Raw genomic sequence first — 24,395 nt, 5'->3', positions numbered from 1 at the left:
ATGTGCTTCCTTTCTAATTACACATTTTAATTTTGTAGAAAACCAGACATGACTTCCACTCAAAAACCTCCTATTGCATAGTCCCCCTGGAAATGTTTATTGAGGCTTTTTATTCAAAAACAAGTCAGAGGCAGAAACTGTGGGAATGAAAATTCTCACCAGGTGGCCCCCTGGCTAAAGGAAGTTCGCAGATTGAAGAATTTTATCTCAGTTTGTTTAATCAAATTATCTTTAACGTTCTAGCAGTGGAACTAGGAAATTTTGTTTGTGATAATGTGGGATGGTTGCACCCTGTGCTATATCCAATTTAAATTTCCTCAAACCACTTTTAAAATGTAACCTATTTGGCCCTGTCTCTGTTTCATGAATGTTCACAAGTTATTTGACCTATAGAAAATAAATAATGTTCATTAAATTAAATAAACATATTAGCCAGGAGATACCTGTTTGTATCTTTGGATCCACGGTTGACCTCATCCCTGGAAGTGCTACGGTCGTGCCTGGATAAACGCTTTTCTTGGTTTTGGTTCACCATCATCTGCTGACTGTTCTCCCTAATGGTGGAAAAAATATAAGACAATACCGTGCATTTCACCACAAAGGTCTAATCTAACAATAACATTGTTTTGCTAGGAGAATGCGGAGGTTAAAGAGATCAGACCTCAAATCAGTGTCTGCTCCAAGCAAAAACAACAGACACTGAATGGGTATCTGTTCAGTGCAACACCTCAAACCATTGTTTCCTAAGTGAAAGAGATCAGATCGCAAAATAGTGCCTCCTACGGGCATAGAAACCAAAACTCAAATCTGTTTCTCCCATGGGCAAAGGGATCAGACAGCAGCCAACTCGAGTCTGCTACAGGCAAACCTATGAGACCTTAAATCACAATCAACTACAAATAAAGAGAACAGAATTCAAACCACAAAATAGTGTTGTCTGTAAGCTAAGAGATCATACCTCAACCTTGTGTTTCCTTAGGGAAATTGAGATCAGACTAAAAATTAGTGCCTGCTATAGGCATAGAAATTAAACCGCAAACATGTGACTTCGATGGGCAAAGAGATCAGAACGCAAACAAATGTCTACCACAGGAAAAGAGGTCAGAGCTTAAATCAATGTTTGCTACAGACAAATTGATCTAAGAGTGTTTGCTAAGGAAAGAAGCTCAGTCCACAAAATTGTGTCTGCTATGGGCACCGACAATAAACCTCAAACCGGTCTGCTATAGGCATAGAAATCAGACCTCAAGCTAATGACTGCTGCAGGAACAGCTATCAGACATCAAAGCACTGCTATGAGCACGTTAATGAAACATTGAATGAGTGTCTGCTACAAGCAAAGTGGTCGGAAATTAAGTCACTGTCTACTACTAGCAAACTGATAAAACATCAAAGCACTGCCTTCTTTGGGTATATTAGTAAGACCTCAAACTATGTCTACTACAAGCAAAAAGATCGGATGTATGACGTTACAACGCATGCTTTTACATCGCATGCCTTTACAACGCGGTTTTTACATCGCATACCATTACAACGCATAGCGCTTTTGGGTGTTGGATAGTGAATAGTTTAATTTACTATTCCAACTCCAGTCCCCGTGGACACTAGGGAAGGTTATTGGATAGTAAATTAACCTATTCCCTATCCTAGAGCGCCCCCCAGCGCAATGCGTTGTAATAGTTTGCGTTGTAATGACCGCGTTGTAATGGTAGTGCATTGTAAAAGTTTTGTTGTAAGTGATGTTTACCAAAAAGATCAGATCAGAAACCAGAAATTAGTGTCTGCTGTGGGCAAAGAGATCAGATCTCAAACTAGAACTTGCTAAGAAAAGAAGAACAGCCACAACATTGTATCTGGTGCAGGCCCAGGCATTAAACCTCAAATATATGGCTGCTAAGGGGCAAAGAGAGCAGATCCCAAACTAAATGTGTGCTACGGGTAAGAGATCAGACATGGAAACACTGCTATGGGCATGTTAATGAAACATCAAATGAGTGTGTGTTACAGGTAAAGAAATCAGACTTCAGACCTCAAATTAGTGTCTGCTGAGAGGAAAAAGATCTGACCTCAAATCAGTGTGGGCTGCCGGCTTTCAGATTCTTATAATATGTCCACAGCATCAGTCTCAGTGTTCAAAAACTAGATGATAGGTGAATGTGTTTGTTGAACCCAATAATGCCTGTTAAATAAATGGTGCTGAACTAGGATCTAACATCAAGAGCTTAGAGGCAGTCCACACCCAGAGCTTTATGTTTGGAGTATGGGGCAACAACATTAATGACATGTTACAAAAAAGATGCTTTTGTGCATTGGGTGGCATGGAGTTCTTTTTATAGAGCTTAGTCCCCAAGCAGGAGATGAGGGAAGGTCAAGAAAGGAATCATTCTCTGGCAATTTTATGAAAAAGGTAGCCATATTTCAAGTTTATTAATACGTTTATTAAGATTTTTCAGTCCATACATCTTGTTAATCTACCTTAAAAATATTCCTATTAAATTTAGAAACTTTAAAAGAAAACGACAAATTACAAAACACATTAAAATCCATTTTACTATGGCACCTTAAGAATCATCAATATTGCTAATTTGCACAAGAAAAGACCTCCAATAGATCTTACTAAGTAGGGAAAACTAGAGGTGATTATTATTATTATTATTATTATTATTATTATTAACAGATTTGTACAGCGCATAGCTGCCCAGCAACGGGGCATCCCAGCGCTACCCCAACAATACCCGTAAGTAGTGACATCCCGGGAGAAGGGAAGAGAGAAATGCTAGGAAGAGCTAGGTCTTTATGGCTTTCCGGAAAGCTGGGTGATCTCGAAGCCCTCTAATAGCAGCCGGAAGAGAGTTCCAGAGTTTAGCCGCCAGAACTTTAAAAGAACGACCACAAGCTCTGGCTCTTAAAACTCTGGGGGTGCATGCCAGCCCTTGGTCTGCTGACCGCAGGCAATGACTTGGAACATACAATGTTAGCAGGTCTGATAAAAAACAGGGGGGCTTGTTGAGTTAAGATTTTATGAGCAACGCATAGAGTCTTGAACTGAATTCTATACTCTACCGGTAGCCAGTGTAGTTTTGGTAGGGACCTAGACACAGAACATGAATCATTATGGCTGAATACATGACCTAGTTGCTTCTTTTTTGTCTTACCAACTATTGTATATGGACCAGCCCTGAAAAACTAACGTAACACTGCTATCGCGAAATTTGTCGATTCAAATTGGGATCATGAGACCTCTGTGCTGTCAGTGAATAATATAAATTACCTAGAATGTAGCAAACCTTTGTCATTTCACTACTCTTTCAAATAGCTATACTCACTCTGCTTCATCAGTCGCGTACCTGCGCTCCTTTTTGTTTGAATGATCCTTGAACTCTCTAGATATACTGTAGGGTTCTTTAGGGCAATCGGATTCAAGCATCAGTGCTAATATCTGTTTGTTGCTTTCCCTGATAATGCAAGAAAAGAAAACATTCCCAGTTACCTAGTATAGTGGTGCATAACATCCACATGCGTTCTCTATCACTTAAAGAAAGTGTCAAAAATAAAAAACCTGAAGGGAGCAGTGCCTACGAAAAACCAACATGTCCGGGCTTCACTGATAAGTTATATTGGATTCAATACAGTATATAGGTATTGTGACAATCTAATGTGGCTGTCGTTCTAATTCCTCTCCTCCAGACCGCAAACTGGGAAAGTTTTCAACATAATCCTACACTGAATACATTTACATACTTTAATGCTAATTGAAGGTGAATTTATCGCTTGACTGTTCACATTAGGTATTGTGAAAACTTGCCTTATTTGTGGATTTTGCGGATTTGTAACACATCACAGAAATGTGTTCAGCAGGATAGGGCGATAGCCCAAACAAGATAATATGTGATTCTACTGAGTACGGAACTACAAACAAGCAGGCAACCATCCTACCTACATCCTAGTTTGCTGGATGGGATACTCGGTCGAAATGTGGCAGGTGTCCCACCTGCCATTTTACAAGTGCTATGGACTATAATCATCTAGAATATGGTGTACGGTACATCTGCCATGTTTGTGACTGAGAATCCTGTCCACCAAATTCAAATTAAGGGCCATTACCGCCTCTTGCCTGTCCTCATCCCAGTACTTATCCAATGACAAGAGGCCTTGCATTTCCTGATCTGTACAGCCATATAAAAGTTCTGTATAATCACTTCCCCTCTCTCTGAGGGGCAGTAAAGTGAGCATGCACCCGCAGCATACCCCATTTGCTTCATGTGCCCACCGTTGGGTAAACATCTGGGTCTCTTATGGTTCAGAACCCTTTGTTGTGTTAAGTGGCTGAATTCAGAGTGAGGGAGGTGATTGACCCATAGACTCATTGCTGTGTTAATAAATTTGATAAAGCGCTCAATCACCCGAGGGTATCTTGGCGCTGCCTTGGGAAAGGAGACGATTAGCTGAAAGGATATAGGACATGGCTAGAGATTGTAAAGACATGTTTTCAAAGCCTTTTTGGATTGTAGAAGATTTTGTAAATTTTGTAGGATTGAAAGGAATTCCAGATGTTAGTGGTGCAAACGCTCTAAACTTTTGCTGCCCCAGTGAAATTTCCTAAAGATGGTGACAATCACATTCTTGGAGGTCATGAAGCAAAGGGTCCTGGAAGGAATGTACCAACAAAATTTCTGAATGAAGTAATCAGGTCCACTATTGTGCAGAGCCTTAAACGCCCCCTTCTCCTCTCATTTGTCGTGTCTGGGATGCCAGTATCAAGTATGCAGCAAAATCCATGTGGGCCAAAGGTCAGAGATCCATTCCCCCTTGTATGATTGTCCTGTTGCATCTCAGGCTCACAGGGCATGGTTTGAAGGGACTCAGGTTAGACTCTCCCATTTCGCTCAGGGTTTGCTGCAAGCTTATAGGCTGTTTTTCAACACGGGGACTTGGCGATCCATTGGTGCATTCTCTCATTGCTTTCATGTGGATGGCCACCTGTGTGGAGGTGTTGGCAGGTTTGCATTTGGCTTCCCGTGGCATTATCCTATGCAGGACCAGTTTCCTTCGGAGTGTGAGGACAGACACACTCACAAGCATCATTAGATCTCACCTCTACCTGGGCTCAAGAGTAGCAGCAGCTGCAGGAGCATTTCTTCTGAGACCTTGTCAATCCCTGCCCACTCTAGCTCATGTCCAGTGTAGGACACTGATGAGGTTTTATTGGATCTTAAGAAAAATATAAACATGTGTGTACTCACGCTGCGGCTTCCCAAGAGTCCTCACATTTTTGAAGGCTCCTCTCTCTCACCTCTGTAGCCTGCTTGTGGCCTTCTCCAGATTATGGTGACAACAATGAGGGGCCCTAGAGGTGTACTATATGTGAGGTGCAAGTAAGTGCATAAGGCTGATATGAAAGAGGCATTTCAGAAACCGGTCCTAGGAAGCTTGTTTCCGGTCCAGGGAAGGCATGGCTTGGCAGCTCGGGCTGGACTGACCATGAGGCACAGGGTCAGACTGATTTGCATATGGCCATGTCTGAACTGGGGTGGCAGAGTGAGCTAAAGAACGGTGATGGATTAAACCCAGATCTGTTGACTGGGTGTGAGTGTTTGATTGGTTCAGATGCTCCGTCCATCACCACCCCCTTTTTGTACCGCTTTGTTCGCCATAAGTTGGCAGGGTATGCTCAGACGTGAGTCCCTTGTTCACTTTGCCACTGGATTCAAGCAAGCCTGGCTGAAGACGGCTGAAATGCCAGAAACCGGTCCTTGGAAGCTTGTTTCCGGTCCAGGGAAGGCATGGTTTGGCAGTTCGGGCTGGACTGTTCCCATGAGGCACAGGGTCAGACTGATTTGCATATGGCCATGTCTGTGTTAGGAATTGGGTCTAGTCCCCTTTCAGTGACCATGGACTGTCATCACATGACCTACCAGGTCAGGGTTATAGGTCAGTCCTACCTTTCTTTTCTTGCTTGTTATTGCTATTGTGTGGGTTCCTGGTTCCTGGTTCCTGTGATTCCTGGGATTCGTTTGCGTTTTTCTCACGGGCTCGTGAGGACTTTCGCAACCCCTTCGGAGTTCTTGCCTTCTGTTCCTGAAATCCTTCCCAATTCCCTGTTTCCTGGTGTAGTTAGTTTCCCTTTGCCTATTTCCCTTCCGGTTTTTGCCAGTCCCCGTTATTTGTTGTACTTGGGGGTTTGTAGGGGCTCCTGTTTCCCCCCCTTGTAAAGCCCTTGTTAGATGCTGTACATTGCCTCGGAGCAGAGTGGTGCAGAGGTGAAGCAGTGTTAATCGAAACGACTTGTTTCGTTTTTCGCGTTGGTTTTTCTTGCACCGCTCTATGTCGTTATGCGCGGATATGACGTTTTAGGTCATTCCGCGAGTTGGTTTTGGATCCGAGTGCTGGGATAGCCGGCTTTCCTACCGTGACTCTTCCTGTCCCTTTCCTTTTTATGAACGAAAACGGATAGGGTTTTTTTTGTCCATGACTGTAATGAGGCATGTTTTTCCCCTAATGCCCTAACGACACAAGGGACACCTTAATCGCACTAGTACATTCCTGAATCCGAGAGAAGTTATCTTGGATCAAAATCGTCTGCTGTTCGAAGTCTCCATGAAACAAAGCCTGCATCCTTAACTGGTAAGAGAAACGTGATTGTTTTGACAGGACATGGTCACTGGTTCTGGGGTATTTGGAAAGGGACATGAAGTGTGAAGTGTATTCTTTTTGTTTGTTCAGGTGCAGAAGCGTGGAGGAAGGAGCAGTGATTTCTTCATTCTAATAAGGGTGGAAGGCTTGGTGTCTCCTCATATTCCACCCTCTTTCCTGGTCCATCGGCACACTCATAGTTAAACCCTTGTGAGTGGCATATGGGCAGGGGAAGTGGATTGGGTCATACTTGGTTCCTGCAGTGTGCGGGCTGAGTGGACGGAATCCAACAGTATGAACTGGGGTGGCAGAGTGGGCTAAAGAATGGTGATGGATTAAACCCAGATCTGTTGACTGGGTGTGAGTGATTGATTGGTTCAGATGCTCCGTCCATCACCACCCCCTTTTTGTACCGCTTTGTTCGCCATAAATTGGCAGGGTATGCTCAGACGCGAGTCCCTTGTTCACTTTGCCACTGCATTCAAGAAAGCCTGGCTGAAGACGGCTGAAATGCCAGAAACCGGTCCTAGGAAGCTTGTTTCCGGTCCAGGGAAGGCATGGCTTGGCAGTTCGGCTGGACTGTTCCCATGAGGCACAGGGTCAGACTGATTTGCATATGGCCATGTCTGAACTGGGGTGGTAGAGTGAGCTAAAGAACGGTGATGGATTAAACCCAGATCTGTTGACTGGGTGTGTGTGTTTGATTGGTTCAGATGCTCCGTCCATCACCACCCCCTTTTTGTAAATCTTTACTTTTGGGCAAGGGAAACCTGGATATTCTCCAGAAATCCCTGACGGATGATGGAGAAAGGCTCACAACAGGGTTGTTGGGCTCCTCATTAACTGGGGCATTCATCCAATTGGAGGAAGTTGACAGTAGTGTAGAAATGTTTGCCTAGGAGGTCAGGGGAGAGTAGTGGAGGCCAGCATGGGCAATTTGTTGTCAAAGGCATCACTCAGCTATCAGTTTCGGGTGGGCCCTGGGCTCCTGAATAATCCAGTATTCCAGATTTTATTTTGGGAACCTGCAGTTAGCTTGGCTCTCCAGTCATCAACCTATTTGCTTATTAGATCTTCCTAATTTCTTGTCCACTTTCTGGAACGGAGGTTTCTGCTGGTGTGTTCTCCTCTGTGTCTGTGGCCAGTGGGGTGATACTTCCATATCTCGGCGAAGGTGCAGAGGACAAAAGCTCTGATGATTGTGGCCCTTCCCTTTTGGTATTTCCCTAGCGTGGGCTCAAGCCAGATTGCTCCTTTTTAAGTAAATGTAGGGTCCAGTACAAGAAGTGTAGTGGACTTCTTGATAGAATGTGGTGGGGTATTCCTTTCAGACGGGTGCAGAGCAGCTACTAGGCCTGTTCTAGTCAGACTCATGTCTCACCCCAAGACTGATATAGCCCGGAAGCATGAGATGATTGCTGGCTTTATTCTCTTGCCCGGCATTACCAGTGCCTGTTTCGAGTGCCACTAACTTCTTCTGCTCACAGTTATTGATGAATGCCTACTGACCTGGCTAGTTCCCAGGTATTGTGTTTGGTTTGGGTACATCCGAATTGAGGAAGGAAAAGCGAGGAAGGGGATGAAGAGGAAATGGCTATATTATTTACCAAGGATTGTAATCACGTTGATTCTCCCTTTCATTATCTATCTTGTGAACATGCTTCATTTGCAATCTTGGGGGAGGTGATTTGTTATGGTTAGGGTGTGTGGTTGAGATAGGTACATTTTATGGACCCTCTAGAGGGAACTACTGATTAGCTATCATTCCCCTTTCAGTAGTGAACTTCCGCATTGTAGACCCACCAGTTGTGTATTTGATTGGAGTGATTATCACTGTTCTTGGACACCGTTTGTTCCGTTTTAGAGCTAAATTTTTCTTCTCGTTGGTCGATCTTCCGTGAACTGCATTCCCTGATAATTTGAGAGATATACAAAATATCAAGTATTTTCACAGGAACCAGACTACATGGGTTTGGTTATTATGCTGTATTTACTTGATACAAAACAAAATAGTGTTAACTAAATAATAGACTCTGACCATGGCTATTTAGATTATACATTCCAACACTGATGAAACACAACATACTCAACATAACATTAGTTATTTGCAGTTTTTCAAACTGTTGGTCACAGCCAAATGGGTATAGTCATTAAGTGTGGTACAATAATTGAAGCCAGCTGCTGCCGTTCTCATTCAACGGAGTAAATAAGAGGTGAGAGCCAAGGTTAAGGTCTTACCATAAATCCCACATCAGCCATCACAGAAAAATGCAAGACTATAAGTAACACAAATTTAATAAATTAACTAGCGGATGAATATAACAGACTGAGGCAAAAGGCTGATGATGCTGTGAGATTTGACAGATTCATTACCAAATTAGTCTTGTAACTCGGCTACTCTTATGTGTACCATATTGTCGCCCATGTATCATCCAGAAATTAAAATATACCTGGCTGATCCTTTTCTGCTAGAATCATTGGCATCTCTAGGCACAGAAAGGTCTGGTTTGGAGGCAGTCTTTTCACACTTTTGATTGCTCAGATCACTGTTTTCCCTAATGAAACGAGAGAAACAGAAAATGTAATGAATACACACAATAAAATCTGCTTCGAAAAAAATCCCTGTTCTTGAAGCGAAGAAAGCGAGGCAAACAGGAACTCACTGCTAATGCGAGTACCAAAAGAACCCTTGATTTCAGTGTTGTGACAGCAAACACCACTACATTTGGAAAAAGTATAAAAACGTTTTACAGGATATAAAGTATAAGAGTTCATTCTCTACATGAGAATATCACATACCGTAATAATATCCCCAAAATAAAATCATTAAGAAAATAGACTACAAAAAGAAATAAATCTGAAATAGGTTTATCAATCATGAAGAAAAATTCATTAAAATCAGGGCTTCTTCAATTTTGTAAGTGTGCATCCGCAGAAAATTCTACATAGTTAGGATATGGCCTACTCCAACAAGATTCCCCACCTGTTTCATAATCTGCAGATTGTAACAGAGGATCATTGTTTTAGCTGATACAACTCAAAAGTAGCTAGGAGGGCTGAATCTGAAATTCAGTTAAGCTCCCAAAACATTTCAGAAGTTAGCTGGTCCTCTTTTACTTGTTGATTACTGAAGGTATAAAAGCTCTTAGAATCATCTGTCCAAGTTGATCTTAATATCTAAAATGTACCAGTGGATTAGGTGGGAAGTGCTTTTGAGTTTTGCCTTTACCAGGAAACAAAAACATGAACACTTCTAGATATTTCAAACAGGGTTCAAAGAACAGTTGATTTTTTTGGATTGTATGATTCCATATCAAGGTCGCTAAAAGCGACCTACAAAGATTTTGCATCCACTGCATTGCCTTAGATAAACTGTCAATGTAAGTATACATTTACTTTTCTTCAATCCATAATCATTTACACTATACCTACCTAGGGATCTACTGGTTGAGTCAATATAGTTGATGCAATATTTTTGTTGTGATACTTAGCATGCAATATAGTGCCATAACCATTCTTTGCAATGAAAATTGTTTTTATCACATAGTTATTGTGATTGTGATCGTAATACTAAGATTCAAAAACTTGCAGAGTTGAAGACTAAAACCTCAGACATGTAGGAACCTTTTTTACCAAAGCAATTACTCAAACTGGCGGGCAGATGGTGTATTTATTTAACCTTCAAGAATTATTGACCTTCTAAATGTTTTCTTTCACGTTTGATGTCAGTTCCTGTAGGAAGCATTACCAGACCCCACTTGGGGGTTGACAGTGGGGGTTGACAATGGTGGTCTCGGGTCAAACAGGAGCTAATGGGCCCCAATTGGGGTGGTGGAAGTCATTTCCAACTGTTGCCTAGAGGTCAGTCTTATTATGGCTATGCAAACCAGGGCAAGTATAACCATATCTAGACGTGACCCTCAAGGTAGGAAGGGCAAGCAACCAGGGCAAATAGTTACAGGTTTCTCAGGGAGGCAGTGTGGGGGCCATGAGCTCAGAATTCAACAGTCAACCAACAGACACAAAGACATAATGTCCAACCCAGTGCATCTCTTTAATGAAAAAATAAGTATCTTAAGCTCACAGCAGAACCAAACACCACACATTCAGATGAATACTGTATACAGGATTGTATTGAACTGCATTCTGACAGGAAGCGCTATGTCCCATTCTCTTCCCAGTAATTGTTTTTCCTTCTTTAATTGTCGAGTATCTGCTAATTAGCATTCCCAAATCTACTACAAGTCCAGGTAAAGAGTAGGCTCAGCTGCAGATGATCAGAAAGTTCATAGTGGTTCGAGGAGCAAGTCAGTTCATTGTCTTTATCATTCCTTTTTCAAATAGTCTCAATCAGACTTGGTGGGTTTGCCCACAAGTCTGAGTTTCTTGCCCCGCTGGTGCAGGCTAAGCCCTGTGGTTTACCTGGTTTGTTGATGGCAGTTCAGGCTGTGCAGCAGGCACAACTTGTACTACCAACATCACAGCTTCATTTTTTTTCTCACAGAATTCGGGACTGTGCAGCAGACGTTACCATGCAAACCCGCCATCGCGGTTCGACTCTTATTTCGATAGGGAGCCGACCCCTCTCTTAGGAAAATATTTGCTACACAGGTTCATGGAGGCAGCTAGAGCAGTAGCACACGACTTTGGCAGCATGGCCTTCTGGTAAGCTCCAGTTCGCTTTATAGCAGTGGAAGTTGTGGCTTGCACATTGAGTACTTTGCAGTGGTGAATATGGGGACAGTTGCAACTTCCAGGCCAAACAGCATTCTCCACTTTGACAGCATGTCTTCTCCTCGTTGGCAGCTGCAGCACCCATTTCATGACCCACAGTAGACTGCCATGCTACACATTTAGATGCTCTGGTGAAGTCTTTTTTAGGGGTGGGTGGAATTTGCGTAGTCGCGCCACACAAAGCTCAGCGAAATGGTAAAAAATCTCCAAAAGCACACAAAAGTTTCGCGAACACACGTAATTGCTTGTCCTGACCGTTTGCGAATGCTGTTTGCGTGCTCGGGGAGAAATATCTCGCGAACACACATTTTGAAAGCGCGATCAAGCAAAAAATTCCACGAAGACACGAATCACAGAATTTAAGGCAATTACGCTTTCTACGCGGAACGCGAAATTACCCAAATTCCACAAAGTTCACTAGCAGAATGGAATTTACCACCCAGGCTTACTCTTTTTATAGCCTACTCCTGAAACTGTCCAGAGCGGCCAGTGGACCCTTTTTCGACATGTCCACTCTTGCAGCCCCCTCAGCTATCTCTGGTGCTCCTCATGCCTGGAACAATGCCAGCCTTCTCTTGGACAGTCTCTCCTCTTCCAAGACCAGGCATGCTCCTTCCATCTTTCAGCAGACAGAAAGGCATCTCTACTCTTAAGGCAGCTTCTCCAGCAGAAAGTGTTGACTTTTAGTGACATACCTTAATCTCTGTAAGGCTGTCAGGCAGACACGGCCCTGGTTGCCCAGCAGCTCTTCTATTTCTCTGTGGAGAACTCCCTCCCTTGGTCAATAACAAATTCAATCTGGAACAAAGTGGGGTGGTTTGTATCCAAATTTTACACACATTTTTCAGACCGGTGTGTGAATCCATTGTCTAAGGTTTCAGAGCTGGTTTGTGTTTGTTCTCTTACAAATGTAAATTCCAAGATGCTCTCCAGACACAGCCTTTGTGCAAAGTGATGTTTTTCACAGCAGGTGGTAATGGGGCTGGTTCCAAGTAAGAGTACCGAAAACATGTGCACAAAGAAGTATCAGCTAGATTCATCATTCAAAAATCGGCTCGCAAAGGGCCAGATTCTCAGAATCTGGCCCTTTGCGAGCGCAATTTTTGCATTTGGGATTCATCATCCCAAATGCAAAAATCGCTATTTGCGAAATCGCATATTTGCGAGGAATTGTATTTAAGGAATCTCTATTTGAGATTCCTTAAATGCAATTCATTAACCAATTTTAAATTGCGAATTCGCAATTTTTGGTCGCTATTTACCACGAAGTTTGACTTTGTGGTAAATAGCGAAAAAATAGAAAAAAGCACTTTAGTGCATTTTTCTCAGTTGCGTGTTACACACACACATGTCCTTTGGACTTTTGTGTGCGCAACACCTGTGTAAATTTGCATTTCAGGGGTGCTACAGGGTGTCCTTTGGACACCCCTGGCACCCTTGAAATAGCATCCTTATTTGCGATTAGCAAATTGCTAATCGCTAATAAAGAATAACTCTCCATTCATTTCTATGGGCCTTTAGGCCCATAGGATTGAATGGGGAGTTATTCCTTATTTGCGATTAGCAATTTGCTAATCGCAAATAAGGAAGATGTAGGAATCGCAATATTTTTTGCAATTCCTACATGAATCCCGTTTTGCAAGTCCTTAATAGCGATTCCTTATGAATCGCTATTAAAGACTCGCAAAACGGGTGTTTGATGAATCTAGCTGTATGAGTTCTCTGCACCTGGCTGTCATCATATTTCCTTAAGCATTAAGACAGACAAAAGGAATGCCCTGCTTAGAAACTTCCTTCCTTTGAACAACAAATAAGATTAATTCCAATGCTGTGCTTAAGTAGATAGGGTGTAAAACACAGACTGCATTGGCAGAAACTACAAGAAAAAAACAAGATTTGTATTTTATTGCAAAATGTGTACGCATCTTAGTTTGTGTTCAGTGCTGTATATGTTTAACACAAAATATTTTGATCTGGAAGAAAGAGGAGATAAATTAATACAGTGATGTGTATGTGCATCTTGACCAAAAGATCATTAATTGTTGGTGAATAACATTTTGCACCAGTTTATGCTGAATGTGTAGTTTCTTTCTAAGAAAATTATCATGTGCCTAATTCACAAATCTATTTGCTCGTGTTTTTTGGAACTTATAAGCAAAAACACCCTTCTTCTTAAATTATAAAGCAAGTAATGTTATTTTCGAAAAGTTGTTTATCTATGTTAGAACATTTGCTCACATTTTTTTTTTGTATATGTATATAGCGCAAACTTGACCCAAAGTTATTGGAGCGCTTTACATGAGCACCATATTTACATTACACATTGAGGCACGGGGAAATTAAGTGATTTGCCCAGAATCACAGGATGTGGATGCGAACCCGAGGCTCGAACACTGGTTTCCAGCACCAAAGTCTGTAGTCTAGCCGATGGACCACATCCTCTCCCACATACATTTTTCATGTCCATTAATCTTCTACCGGGGTCATGAATGAGCGTTCTTGGGAGGGAATCCTCTGCAAGTTTGGAAACACATACAAATATACTTGTTTGTGGGCATTCACAAATTGCTTCCTTGCCTATCCCTCGTTGAAACAGCCAGATATTCAACGACTCGGGAGGGGCAGGAATGAGAAGGGAGCACTCCAAAACTACGGGGTTTGGAGGATAGGGGTCTGTCTACTTGGAAAATGATTTTCCTTATGGGTATCAAAAGTCATAAAATGCAAGTGCATTCACGCAAGTCATTTTCACATGGACAATGGTGAAATGTGTATAATAACCCATGTAGAATGCATTTCCCAGAAGTGGGATTCTCAAATATTTTCTTGGAGCATTCCACAGACAAATCAACTGTTGCAAATTCCCTCGAGTATTCCTAGAAGCTTTTAACAATTCCCAAAATTCTAATATCTACCCCCAAACATAGTTGTAAACCTAAAAGTGTAGATTTTTTAAATGTATTTGTGACTCTCTATTTTCAAAAGCATAGGGCTCTATTTGCTTATATATATATATATATATATACCTGTATGTGCCTATGTATATTAAAGTGTCATTCTTACTGAAAAATATCACCACAGAATTTTCTATATACTTTGCCTTTAATCTCATTACAGGGTTTGTAATTTGCCTTGTTCTTGCTAAAAAGAAATACGGGCAACATGGCCTTGTAAATAATCTATCTCATATTATAATGTGGTTGGTTTGAATAAAATGTTGATTTAAAAAAATGAGACAATGTCTCAAAAATATAAATTGTTTATTTAACTTTTGAGGTCCTTTTTTAAGGTTTAATGACATTCACAAATTAGAACAAGTTATAGGATAAATAAATATTATTCATAATTCATGATGGAGGATTGAGTTACTCTCATTTTACTTAGAAAAATTCAACCATGCAGGTTTATGGAAGAACACAAGAATTATATTTGCTTTTTTTTTTTTTTTACTCAATAACTTTTCTTTTTTAACAATTATTTTAGAAATGCATGTTCACTTTCTTTTCTTTTTTAATTTTAACCTAAATATGATTTATTTCTGTATGATTTCATTTTGTCTGTTGCTGTAACGCAGTACTGAGAGTATATGGAGTTAAATCTGGCTTGCGCAATTCTTTTGACAACCCTCTTGGCTTGCAAAGCCCAGCTGAAGGACACCGTGGCAGAATGTATGCTTCACCAGCCCCTCTGATGGGTATATGAAAAAGCCCCTGTTTACGTATGTCCCCAATTGCTTTGAAATAAAGATCAACTCATGCCATACCTGCTCTCTGCTTTCCTGGGATGACGCTTGGAGTCCAAAGGTATAGGCCCATCAGTTTTGGAGGAAGTTTTTGCACGCATTTGGCTTCTGGTGGGTTGAGCTTTTTCTGAACTATGGTAAAATGTCATAAAAACGCCAGCAGTATAAAGTCAAATTATGCTAAATGTTAAAACTTTTACAAGTTTGAGGGAAACCTTAGAAAAATGTTTTTAAAAATGACTGGCTAACTTCTTGATGGAATAACTAACTGCACCAACTAATCTTAGAGGACAATCACTTTCTAACTTCAAAAAATTAGTTCAGTTTATAACTGTATAAACTCAATGTATAGTTCATGCATCAATTGATAAAACAGCTTGACATTGTTCGACAATTCAGAAAATCTGTATTTAAAACCAATACATTCCAAAATCTCTTTACTACTCTTTTGACAGTGTCTACTTTCTTTCTTACTGTAGATTTCAATACATCTTACTGCTTCTTGTTCCTCATTCTTATATTTGTTATTCCAGTTTTTCTCTCTTATACTCCCTAACAGCACCTCTCTCTTTTCTTCTGTTGCTCTGTGCCTTGCATCTTTGAGGACTATCAGTGGGTATCCCCTCTTTTGAAATCTGTCTGTCATTTCATGTGCCTTCCTTTAATAGTTGCATCCGCAAGGCAGTTTCCTCATGCACTGAGGAGTTCTCCATAGGGAATAAGCAATTTTAGCTCTTTTGGTGATCACTATTTGCTTGCAACGTATTCTTTATGGCTGTCAGTTTTGTGAAATAATGTTGCTTTCAATTTCGTCCTGTCCAAATCTACATCCAAATATTCTATTTCATTACTTCATGTAGTATGGGTGAAACTAAAAGTGCCTTGATTATCCTACAGATATATATGAATCTGCCACCATAATGTCTCTGTCCCAGACTTTTAAAAGGCCATCATTTAAGCAGGCACATAGTATCGGACCATCCATATATATTTGGTTTTATGTTTTCCAAGCCACCATAACTGCTTATGTAGTCTATTGTTTCCATAGTTGAGCTGAGATTTTAATAATTGACCATGAATATTGTAATTGTAATTGCATTTATATAGCGCTTACTACCCCTGACGAGGCGTCAAAGCGCTTTTTCGGGGAGTAGCACGCTACTCCGGGACACATAGAGGATTAGTGGTGAATTAGTATAGTGAAACATGCAAGTACATTTTAAGTGGTGAATAGGTTAGTCAGTTATTTGGATTTGGAATGATAGCAGAAAGATAGAGGAGGAAAAAGGTTTGTATTTATATAGCGCTTTTTACCTCTGATGGGGTGTTGACGCACGCTATTCAGGAAGCCCATAAAGGATTAGTGGTGAATTAATATGGTGAAATATGAAGTAATTTCAGTGGTGTGTATTAGTCAGTTATTTGGAGTAAGAAGGATAGCGGAGGGATAAAAGGGGAAGAAAGGTTTGCATTCATATAGCACTTCTTACCCTTGATGGGTGTTGAAGCGCTTTTCTGGCGAGTAGCATGCCACTCCGGAACCCATAAAGGATTAGTGGTGAATTAGTATAGTTGAATATGGAATTTGAGAAGTGAACATGTTAGTCTGTTAATTTTGATTGAAAAGGATAGTGGAGGGATAAAAGAGTGAAATATATTTTTATTTTTTTTAGCAGGAGGAGGCTTTTGGATGAGTAAAAAGGAGTTTTGGAGGGGAGGAGTCAGAGGGAAGAGTTTAGAAAGCTTTGTTTTAGGGGATCGGTATAGTAAAAGAGGTGTCAGATGATGCAAGAAGGGGTAGAGAAAGAGAGAGTCTAGAAAGGGTTATTTTGGGGATCATAGTAGTGGTATGGGGTTTGGGATAAATGAGAGTAGATGTAGAGGATATATTGATAGATGTATAGGATGAGAGATAGGGTAGTGCATTGGAAAGAGTAGTAGAAAGATGTTTGAGATGAGTCAGAAGGTTTGGCTAGAAGATATATTGAGCGAAGTATAGGCTGATAAATAGGGTAGTGCATTGGAAATGCTAAATTAGAAGAAAATGATAAATATATAGATCCATAAGTACCATAAGTTTGTGGATGTGGATGGTGTGGGCTGGGTATTGCTAAATGGGTTAATGTGCAGCATTTCTGGCCCTGGTCAGTCTCGAACAGGCTCAAACAGGCAACTGCCCTTGTCCTCTCTGCCCTTAACAGGATCAAACAGGCAACTGCCCTTGCCCTTTCCACCCTTAGCCTCAACGCCCGGGCTGAGATGCCCTAACCCTGGCCTTTCATAGCCCTAATAATCAGGTGACCCCTTTAGCCAATGGGAACCCTAGCCCTAACACTATCCAATCACAAAACTAGCCCTAAAATCTAGAACCAATAGGAGACCAGGACACTACAGCCAATCTTAGCCCTAGTCCAAGCACCCAATCAGTTCAGAAACCCTGATCTCTACATCCAATAGTGGTCCTAGCCCTACCAGTAGTCCCAACCCAAGTCCAAGCATCCAATGGCACAGGAAGCCCTAGTCCCTACTGCCAATAGAAAGCCTAACCCTAGCCCTAGTCCCAACCCTACATAGATTGAATCACAGACCCAGAAACCAATCAGAACCTTCAAATACCCAACCAATGAGGACACTAACCCTAATCCAATAGAAACACCAGCTACAACCACCTATCAGTGTACACATGTACCAACCACTAGCAGACCATATAAGGTCCTAGCGACCTCAGACACGGTTTGCTGGCCAGGGAGTTGGAAGCTGCTTCTCCTGTTCATAATCTCCTAGGAGACAGACAGGCTCAATCCACACTTTGGACTTCTGCAGTAAAGGCCTCACTAACTTGAAATCTAACAATACTGTTTGAATAAAACTTTACTCCCTCTCCTGGCCAAAAAAAAATGAAGTGCACAGACCCTAGTAAACACAGTTTAAACAGCTCACAGAAGCATCCTCTGATGTAGAATATCCCTGTTGCTGGGGGAGGGGGGGCAGGGGGCTGGTTTCACTGGCTTGTGAACACAAAATGGTGGCTTGGGGTGCACTGTTTTAACATACAGGTCTTAGCACAGAGCAAAGGAGAAATTTGGAGGGAAAACTGAATTGTCACCAGGAATGAGAGGGATAAACTACAGAGTTTGGACTGCAAATCCCACAATTCAACACATTAAATGGAAGAAATCACGGGCAGGGAAAACCACAAGTTTGAAACACAAAAGAGGTGATAAAATATGCAATCACAGGCAGGTTAAAATAACAATTTTAAACTGTAACAACCGCAGGCAAAGATAGTAATCACAGAAAGGAAAAATCGTTTTTTTTTAACAACTTTTGTTTTGGGAAGAGACAGCACTAGTCTGTCTCCTTTCCACTTCCTGGACTCTGGTCACTGCAATCTGGGGCGCAGGTGAAAAATGCATGAAGAGTCTAAAATCAGGTTGGAATTCACCGATCATGTGCATTAATCTGAGTAATAATATTTTATTTTATACACTGAGAATTTAAATGAAGGAAAAATGTTATTATAGAGAAAAAGAAAAAGCATTGCATCTACGTTTTGGGTGTTTGTTATTTATATTGAAAAATCAAAAGCAATAAAGAATTGCATTCGAGTTAATCCTTGACACCCCGCATGCATCCTGATATTGATGGTGGTGTCTAACAGACACCGCCACCATATTGGAAGCTTTTCCGCCTGGTCGACTCATCAACCGGGCGGAAAACCAGCGGACGGTCATTCCGTCCGCCGGGGTACCCCCCGCCATAGTAATAAGGCGGGGGGACTTGGCATAAGGGCGGGTGAAAATGTCGGGTGGATCGCCACCGCCATGTGGGCGGTGGCGATCTGCCCGACATACTAATGTAGGTCGCTTGGTGTATCACTAACAAACAAAATCTCACTATATGCTGTCTATAAGAGGAAAAACAATGACATTTGTATGTGTAATTCCTTTCAAAGCTTTTCTAAATTGAAACTTTTCCCATAATTTTCTTGTGTTTGTTAAAAAAATCATACTCTTATGCAAACTACTTTCCTAAAGGAACTCATAAAAGGAACCTTTGAAAATGTCTTCGAGGAATCCCGGCATAGTCTTTTCTAACTGTTCATGGTGAGAGTTCTCTAGCCTTTCTATATCAAACCAATCAGGATCTACTAAGATTTTAATAGGAATTACCCGGAGGCAAGAACAGGACCAGCCTGTCCAACGTGTGCTTCTCAGCAAATACACAGGTTCCTTGTCATGCTGAAACCTATCTTTAAACTGACTTAAATTTGGGGAATTTTTCTAGGGAATTGATCAGTCTTAGACCGGTGTATGCAGAATGGTACTAGGTCTAAAAGTACAAAATGGCAGTTATGCACAACAGTTGCACATACCTATGCAGAACCAGGACAACAATGTTAAATTAATAGCACGTCTGAGATTGTGAGAGATGTCAAGTCCAGATTGATAGGAATACATTGCAGCAGAATTTACTAATGTGGAAGGCTGAGACGCCTGGAAACAATAAGGAAATGAACATGTGAGGGTAGTGCTCAATTTGTGCCGTGGTTTGGAGACGCTGGACACCTGCACTCCATTCTGGGCATCAGGCCTTATTTTTCATCATTAGACTTTGAAACGTGGACAGAGAGAGGGGCAGAGAAGGGAGAAGAAGGAGGGAGAGAAATAAAGGAAAACAGTGAGAAAGGCAGACAGCATGGATGGAAAAGAACCCGTAAGAGATATAGAAACAGGAAATGTAGTGGGTGGAAAAAAGAAGCATAAGGTATAATCATGTCTATGCAATTCAGCAATTTCAGCATTCGGTGGTGCCGGCCACAAGCTCCTAAAATAAACTATGAGCACCTACAGTCAATTTTCGTAAAACATTTTTTTTCAAATTAAGAATTGAGTAAGAGTGGATGAAGAGGACTGCATTTTCTCCTCATTTCGTTCTGAGGCCTCAAATGGCCTAAAGAATGCATACCTGTCTTTGCACTGACTTCTCTTGTTCTGGTCGCCCAAAGGCTCACAAATGTCTTTCTCAACACAAAGTTCCTTTTGCACCACACTAGAAGTTGGTGCACTGATTTCCCTAATGATGAGGCAGTAAGAGCATGAGTCATAATTTGAATACATCTTTCAACTTTTATTATTTACAAAAAGAGATTAAATCAATTGGAAGCTAAAACAACATTTCATACTAGGTAGATTAGGCTAAGCTTAGAGCTAATCAATTTTGAAATATCACAAACATATGTATATTTTACAGGACAATTAAGCGTTTTGTTGTGCAATGTACAAACTGGTCTTCATATTTATTCCTGATAAAAGGTGTATGTTATCAAGCATTTAACCAGAAGTGAACTATATAGACAACACATTAAAACTTTATTCTGCATGTGATGTAGTAAATTACATGGGCGTCCCCGGGGGCGGGGGGGGGGATGGGAGGGCAAGGAGGAGGGCTTGCCTCCCCGATCACCCGGCCCGCCATACTCGTGCCGTGGTGGTGTGCTTTAAAATGTAATTGTTGAGTGGCATGTTCCATTTTTATTTTTATCTTCATTTCCATTGTAAGAATGGATGGATGACCGAATCTTTTAATTTTGTAAGCATGCCTCGTCATTATATATTTTAGGCCAGCAGAACCAAATCCCTATCATGACGGAGTGCTGCGCCACCTATCTTACAAAAGAACCGCACGTAAGGTCACAGCTCCCACATAGATGTTTGTTTCCAGGGCTGTCAATATTAGGAGCGGGAATTCGGTAAAACTGCTGATGATGATGATCGGCAAAATCAAAGAGAAGGTCCGGCTTGCCTGCTCCCTCAGCTTGAAGTTGAAGTAAGTCATAACCTCTCTTTTTACTGCCTTTGTCTAGCTACTCACTGAAAACCGTGACTCCAAAAACTGCCTCTTACCGTGTCATTGTTTCTTAAGAAATAAAATCCTGTCCGTAGTATTAATCATGAAGGGAAGCATTTACTTTAATTGCCAGGTGTCAAATAACATTCCTAATGTGGTGCTTGTCTAATGTACCCTCTGTGGATGGCCCACTGTCCCCACAGCCGCAGCCATAGAATAAAGTCACAATAAATGTGAGGGTGCCTTGCTACGAGAAGCCGAGTGTAGGTTCCTGGCACACGGGTGAGCAGTAGAGAGGCGTACAGGTGCTAAGCTATTGTTTCAATCTTTTCCTGTCCTTCTAGAATATTATTTTTTACTTCCAAGGTGTGAATACAAAACCTTTCCGTGCCATGCCTCATTTTGAAGGCAAATATAACTCTCACGAGCTGGTATTCAAAGGCAGGAGAGCATGAGAAGCTCCACACAGTGCATAGTTGTTCGTTAACTGATGCAATGCCCTGTCTTGACTTACACAAGTACATTTATGTATACACTTAAAGAATACTTTCAAACTACTGTTTTGAAAATATTTTCTATTATGTTATTTTATTTTCCATAGAGTTATGCCATGGCATGTCACGTTATGTTGTGTTAAGATTTATCTTGACAATTTGTTTGTTGATATTACAAAGATATATAGTTGAAAATAAACAATACTTTATTTTAGATGCTCTTGGGACAAATTAATGATATCTGCTATTACATTAAAACCCAGCACTAGGGGTGGTTACTGGAAAAGCAGAAAAAAAGTAAGCTTGAGAATTTTGCGGCAGGGCCCTGGCCTTAGCAGGTGCTGTCTTTACTGGTGAACCAAGTAATAGATTTAATAATAGAGATGCGTTCCTGATTTAGAGCTTAGCTGACAAAAATAGTTTATCCAACAACTACCTGCACCAGACGGTGCATGAAAGTCTTCGATATGTTTACATGTCTCCAGTGAGGCCAATTGCCTGTAGATGCGCTGGTCAGATTACTACCAAGTTGTCAATTCCACTGGTCAAGATACAGCCAATGGGCAAATCCCTCATTAGAACTCCTCCCTGCAGCCGATGTCGGATACTGAACTTACACCAATATGTTCAAGCACAGCAAATGTATCTGTGATAATCAGATTCACTGTGAATATTAATTTTTATATTACTGTGTCTAGAATCCTAGATAATGTCGGCGAAGTAATGGACCTAGTATTCACAAAATACTTGAAGTAGAGTTGTGTATTTTGTATTTTTCCAAAGTGCAGCATTGTTCGACAACTAAATATTTACGCTGTCTTCTGTCACAGTAAAATAGCTAGTGGGATGTTTTCACTGCTAGGCCTTGTCACATCAGAAGGTGAACTACAGAAACATCTCATTATGTGGCCTGTTGTGTGTACTGGAAAATGTATCTCAAGCTTCGATGGCGCTCACCGAATATGTGTCACACAGTCAACTGAAGGCAGCAGTCCAGTTTCTTCACGCAAAAGTAGATTGGATTATTCCATGTTCCCCTGTTGCAGGGGACATTTGTTAGCTGTAACAGGATGGTTAAAGCTTCTGTATAGGCATTGGTACAAGAGAAGGGGTGTACATTGTACCAAGGCAAGGAGTCGCACAGGGCAAGGTTAAAAATCCAAGGAGGCACAGACATTGAGCGCAAGTGCATCAGATAGAAGTATGAAGAAAGCCACAGAAGGCAAGGGGCATGGGAGTTCTGGTTCATCAGGGAGGAGCCAGTGCGTACAGAAACAAGAAAACCGGGAACACAAGAAGTTCATGCTAGAAGACATGATGGCATGGGCAAGAAGACCCTTGAGCCATTCGGCTCTAAGGTGCCCAGACAAAGGGAGTGCTGGACTAGCAACATGCAGTGCAGTTTTCTGGAAGAGTTGAGGCAACTCTATTCCCTCGAGTGCCGTCTCATATGATGAGGCTCACTACACTCAGAATGTTTAAGCTGCTTCAGCAGGAAGATGCATCAAAGCTAATAGGCATACCGGCTGCAGCCACCACCCCCCACTTCCCTCGTGGCACTAAACCACCACTTGGCTTCAGTAAAACATGTTGCCTATTACCCTCTCTTTTCTCTCCTTTGCTTAATTCGTTCCCCTGTGAAATCGAACTAAAAAGAAAGTAATACTTTTCTTGGAAATATCTTTTTCTGACATTTTCTAATCCAAAGTGCAGCCTCGGAATGGAGAGAAAAAAAAATATTAAAAATACGAAAAATAAATAAGTAAATAATTTAAAGCAAGACACAGTGGTCAAAAAGTTGCCAGATTGGTTTTATTCACACCCAAACACCTTAGCGCCAACAGACTTTCCCAGTAAAGGCAGCACTACTTTCATTTTTTCACGTCTTTGAATAGCATTTTGTTCCTCAGGTGAGGAATTTCACCATTCCTGGAGGTACTGCGATATCTGGTTGATGCGTGGTGTAGAAAATGTTTCATGTGATCCTTATCAGCTGTTTTCCTTTTAGTAGTTTATGAAATGTGTAGTGTACTGCAGCTTTATGTTCATGAATGTGGTCTTTTAAAACCATACACCTTATGTTTTGTAAGGATTTAAGCAATGGACATTGAAACAGGTCCTTTCTGGGTCCTGTAGTCATGTCCTTAGCTTTTCAGGCAAAAACACTCCTTGATTTCTGAATAATGAGTGAACAAGTATTAAGGTAAGCATGTTGTTCCTGCTTACATTTCACATACTTTACTTAGTCTTGCATTCCCTGTGAGTGTTTGCTTTTTCCAGGAGGTTGTTGCTGTTTTTTCAGACAGAATATTACTCTTGTCTACTGCATAATTTGAATTGAGCTGCTTCCAGTCGTTTATAGCAGGACACAATTGGATTACATGTAAATGCAGTGCAAGTTTCTTTTAGTGGAAGAGTATGGTGTTCAGTGGGGGGGAAGATGTGGCACTATGGCCAGAGCTGCCGAATTTGGAACTAGGGAACCGGGTTCAGCCTTCTCGCCTAAGGGAGCACATTCCCATGCTAGACCTTAGAAGGCCCCGCTAGACGTTAGAACCCCTGGTGTCTTAGCACAAGCAGGTGGACGCTAGCGGTGTCAACCTCTAGGTTAGCCTTGAAGGCCTGTCCACCATAATCCATACCGAAGTAGCAGCACACCCTATTGCAATAGTGACTCTGTCACAGAGGTCACAGGACCCTGAGGCTAGTCGGCCTCACCCATTGGTACCTCCTTTGGCCTTGTTTCTGCAGAAGTAGTGCAACTCACCAGGGATCGGCAATGCAGGATTTGCACACACACCAAACTAAGTTTTAGGGTCTCTCTGCTTCATGCACAAGCACTTTTAACATGCGCTGTCTGCTTTGGGGGCCACACAATTATGCAGCAATGGAGGACAAAATTATGTTGCAGTGTTAGCTAAATTATGCAGCAAAAAAGGGCT

At 41.4% G+C, this 24,395-nt stretch overlaps 1 protein-coding gene across 1 annotated transcript in view; it reads right to left on the bottom strand.

Annotated features, from left to right (window-relative positions):
* The window catches only part of LOC144799125 (uncharacterized), a 53,816-nt gene extending 38,354 nt beyond the window's left edge, over positions 1-15,462 (bottom strand). Inside the window, exons 1-5 of the mRNA XM_078670323.1 lie at positions 15,131-15,462; positions 9,084-9,188; positions 8,437-8,544; positions 3,348-3,455; positions 444-554 (exon numbers count right to left, since the gene is read on the bottom strand). Of these exons, the coding sequence (XP_078526449.1) occupies positions 444-554; positions 3,348-3,455; positions 8,437-8,544; positions 9,084-9,188; positions 15,131-15,258 (560 nt within the window). The 5' untranslated portion in view covers positions 15,259-15,462. The remainder of the gene's footprint in view (positions 1-443; positions 555-3,347; positions 3,456-8,436; positions 8,545-9,083; positions 9,189-15,130) is intronic.
* Between the last annotated feature and the right edge of the window lie 8,933 nt (positions 15,463-24,395).

Source organism: Lissotriton helveticus, chromosome 12 (genome assembly GCF_964261635.1).
Source record: "Lissotriton helveticus chromosome 12, aLisHel1.1, whole genome shotgun sequence".
Classification (NCBI taxonomy): domain Eukaryota; kingdom Metazoa; phylum Chordata; class Amphibia; order Caudata; family Salamandridae; genus Lissotriton; species Lissotriton helveticus.
This window is presented reverse-complemented; position numbering and strand designations above follow the sequence as displayed.